Below are 2817 nucleotides of genomic sequence, written 5' to 3'. Positions count from 1 at the left end.
TAAAAAGTGCACTGAAGTACAGTAACGAAGTATTTGTATTTCGTTACTTGACACCTGTGATTGCCACAAAGAAACTACAACTAGCTTTGAGGACTCATCCTACTAAACAACTTGGTCACATGGCAACAACTTCTTAAATTAACCATTATAAAATATGTAAAATACCAATAATATCATTGGTGGAATTTCATTCATTTCTCTAAAACAGTTTTGTCCAAATTCAGTCCTCAAGGGCTGCCATCTGGCATGTTTTCTTTTTCCTTGACCCAGTTGTGTTAAAAAAAAAAAAAAGAAAGAAACTTTGAACTCTGGGAGAAAGAAAAAAGGCAGCAATGGATAACAAAGCTAAGCTGAGCCAAAAGGAAATACCAGCTTCCTAGAAATGTAGTGGAATAGAAAGTACAATATTTGACTTTGAAATGTCGGGGAGTAAAAGGGGGGCAACATATATAACCCAGTTACAGCAGTTCTGTTGGAATGAGGAAGCCGATAAGAGGCAATTGTTTATCATTCTGGCCTTTAGCAAACAAAACAACCTGCATCTTGTTTATAGTATATATATATATCGCTTTCATTTTTTATAGCGAATGAATGTTAATCATTGATTTGGGATTTTCTCCACTCAGTAGAGTCTGTAGTCTGAAATGTTTCAGATTCAGCTGGTGCAGCTTCTCCATTCCCCTCCTCTCAACCTCAAAGTTCCAAATGTGCAGAAACCAAAATATGCAAGAATGATTATTGTCTGCTACTAATTTTAACGTCCAAACTGAAGCAACTGGTTGTTCCAACTAAAGTAAAGGTCAAAGTCTATGGGCTCAGATATTTTCTGATCCCAGAATGGAGGTTGGACGGTGTTATGTCTGAGCAGGTCCTCCTTATACTATAAGTGGAAGAAAACAGCAAAAACAATTTGGTTCATTTCCTTTAATGTAAATCAGTGTACAGCAAAGCTAGTTTCCTTGTAAGGCACATTTTGGCAAAATGACAATTCAAAGTGCTTTATATGATGACGTCATACATACATTGCAGTGGCATCATCAACAGAAGTCCAGCTGGACTACAGACTGAAATAAATGTTTGGGTTTTATGTTTTAAAAGAATATTGCACATCTGGTTGCTGCAGTGGAGGCGATACAAGTTAATTTATCCCATTAATTACCAGGAAAAACCATTAACGGTAAGTCCAAATACCTCCAGCTCCATCCATTAAGAGAATAAAACAAATCAATGTTAAAATATAGAAACACATTTTCTAAATATTTGAGTTCAGCTAAATAATTTAAAAATTTGGATCCATGAGCAGCATTAAGTAAAGCAAGGTTTAAAAAAACAAAAAAAACAATTTATCTCCTTTTCTTTCATGTCCTTCAGCACACGATGCAACACGGTGGTGGAATGGTCTTCTTGCTATCAATAGTAAAATAATTTCAGTATAATTTAAGCTTATATAATATTAAATGGTATGAAATAAAGCTTTATTATCAATTTAAAAAGTAATCGAAATAATTTCCCCTGCAAATCCTTCATAATGTTGATATGAACCTGATATCAAAATGCTACTACGATGGGGTCCAGGGGTGCTTTGGTTGAAAAGGCTAAAATAAAAGCAAGAGGTTTTTTTTTTTTCCATTTTCAGCTTAACAGATGAGGGAATGATGAAAACATGAAGCGTTTTCCTCTTTTCCTGCTTTCAACCATGTAGAACTCAAACAATTAAACATTGTAAGCTGATTGGTTAAGGCAAGAACAGTAATATACTATATCTTCTTTCATTAAAAGTCAGTTTCATCCTAAAAATAAATGTTAAAATTGATCAGATCATGTCATCATGTCATGAAGTTGGAATGATCAGCAGGATAAAGCCTTTTGGTCCTTCCCAGCCAGCTCAGTTGCAGTCCTTCAAAACATCACCACAAATGATCGAGTTAGTGAGGGTCTTATTTGGGGACGTTCTAATCAATTTTCTTAAACATGAATCACTTTCATACCTTTGGTCTGATATATGTGGTGTAATTCTCAGGAGAGGCTGCACTCATAACTGTAGTATAAACAGTGATTCTAGGAGGATTTTAAGAAAGAAGAAATAAAAAAAGATCAAATGAAGAAAGTACTGGAAAAGAAAAAAAAAATATCTAGATTTTGTGTGAAGACTATAGAACAGGACTAAAGCAGAGGTGCATCTGATCTACATGTGCAGGGTTCCTACGCAGACTTAGAAAGCATGGAGTTTTGTTTAAGGAGTATTCAGGTCCGGATAAATATGAAGAAGAAGAAAATATCTGCATTTCTAGAGTTAAGTCCTAATTTAGTCATTAACTTTTCAAAAAGGTCTTATTATCCTGACATAAGTGTTTTGTTGTGTTTTTATTATTAATGCATTAAAAACAGGAAGATATTGTGTTCGATCACATAAACAAAACAATCCAAAGATTACTTAAAGTTAGCAGATAAAGAGGAAAAATAATCAAACATCTTACTCGTTACAGACGGGAGGCAGTGACAAAACCTGCAGGGAAAGACTCAGACCTTTACAATCTGTTTATATTAGAAATATTCAGACACTCTTAATAAAACCAGTATCAACTAAACCTAAAACCTCCTTACTATTGACTTTACCTTTATTTCAAAATCACATTTTTAAATCAGATGGCTAAAAAATGAGACTGGTGCAGAATAAGAAGAATCTATTATGACTTAAAATCCAAATAAAACACATAAAAATGTGTGGTTTTAAACCCCCTCCAGGCAGATGTTGCAGATTTGCAACAGCTAAATGCCACTTAGCTAATTACTCCACATCCATATTTTAAGAGCTTT

General features: G+C 34.1%; 1 protein-coding gene across 1 annotated transcript in view; it reads right to left on the bottom strand.

Annotated features, from left to right (window-relative positions):
* Window positions 1–918: 918 nt before the first annotated feature.
* LOC107082339 (N-acylethanolamine-hydrolyzing acid amidase-like) overlaps window positions 919–2817 on the bottom strand; it is an 8769-nt gene continuing 6870 nt past the window's right edge. The window contains exons 4-6 of the mRNA XM_015370959.1: window positions 2478–2506; window positions 1989–2058; window positions 919–1897 (exon numbers count right to left, since the gene is read on the bottom strand). Coding sequence (XP_015226445.1) covers window positions 1886–1897; window positions 1989–2058; window positions 2478–2506 — 111 coding nt within the window. The 3' untranslated portion in view covers window positions 919–1885. The remainder of the gene's footprint in view (window positions 1898–1988; window positions 2059–2477; window positions 2507–2817) is intronic.

This window comes from Cyprinodon variegatus, unplaced genomic scaffold (assembly GCF_000732505.1).
Source record: "Cyprinodon variegatus isolate N-32 unplaced genomic scaffold, C_variegatus-1.0 Scaffold51, whole genome shotgun sequence".
NCBI lineage: Eukaryota > Metazoa > Chordata > Actinopteri > Cyprinodontiformes > Cyprinodontidae > Cyprinodon > Cyprinodon variegatus.
Note: the sequence above shows the minus strand (reverse complement) of the source record. Positions and strands in the feature narration are given on the sequence as shown.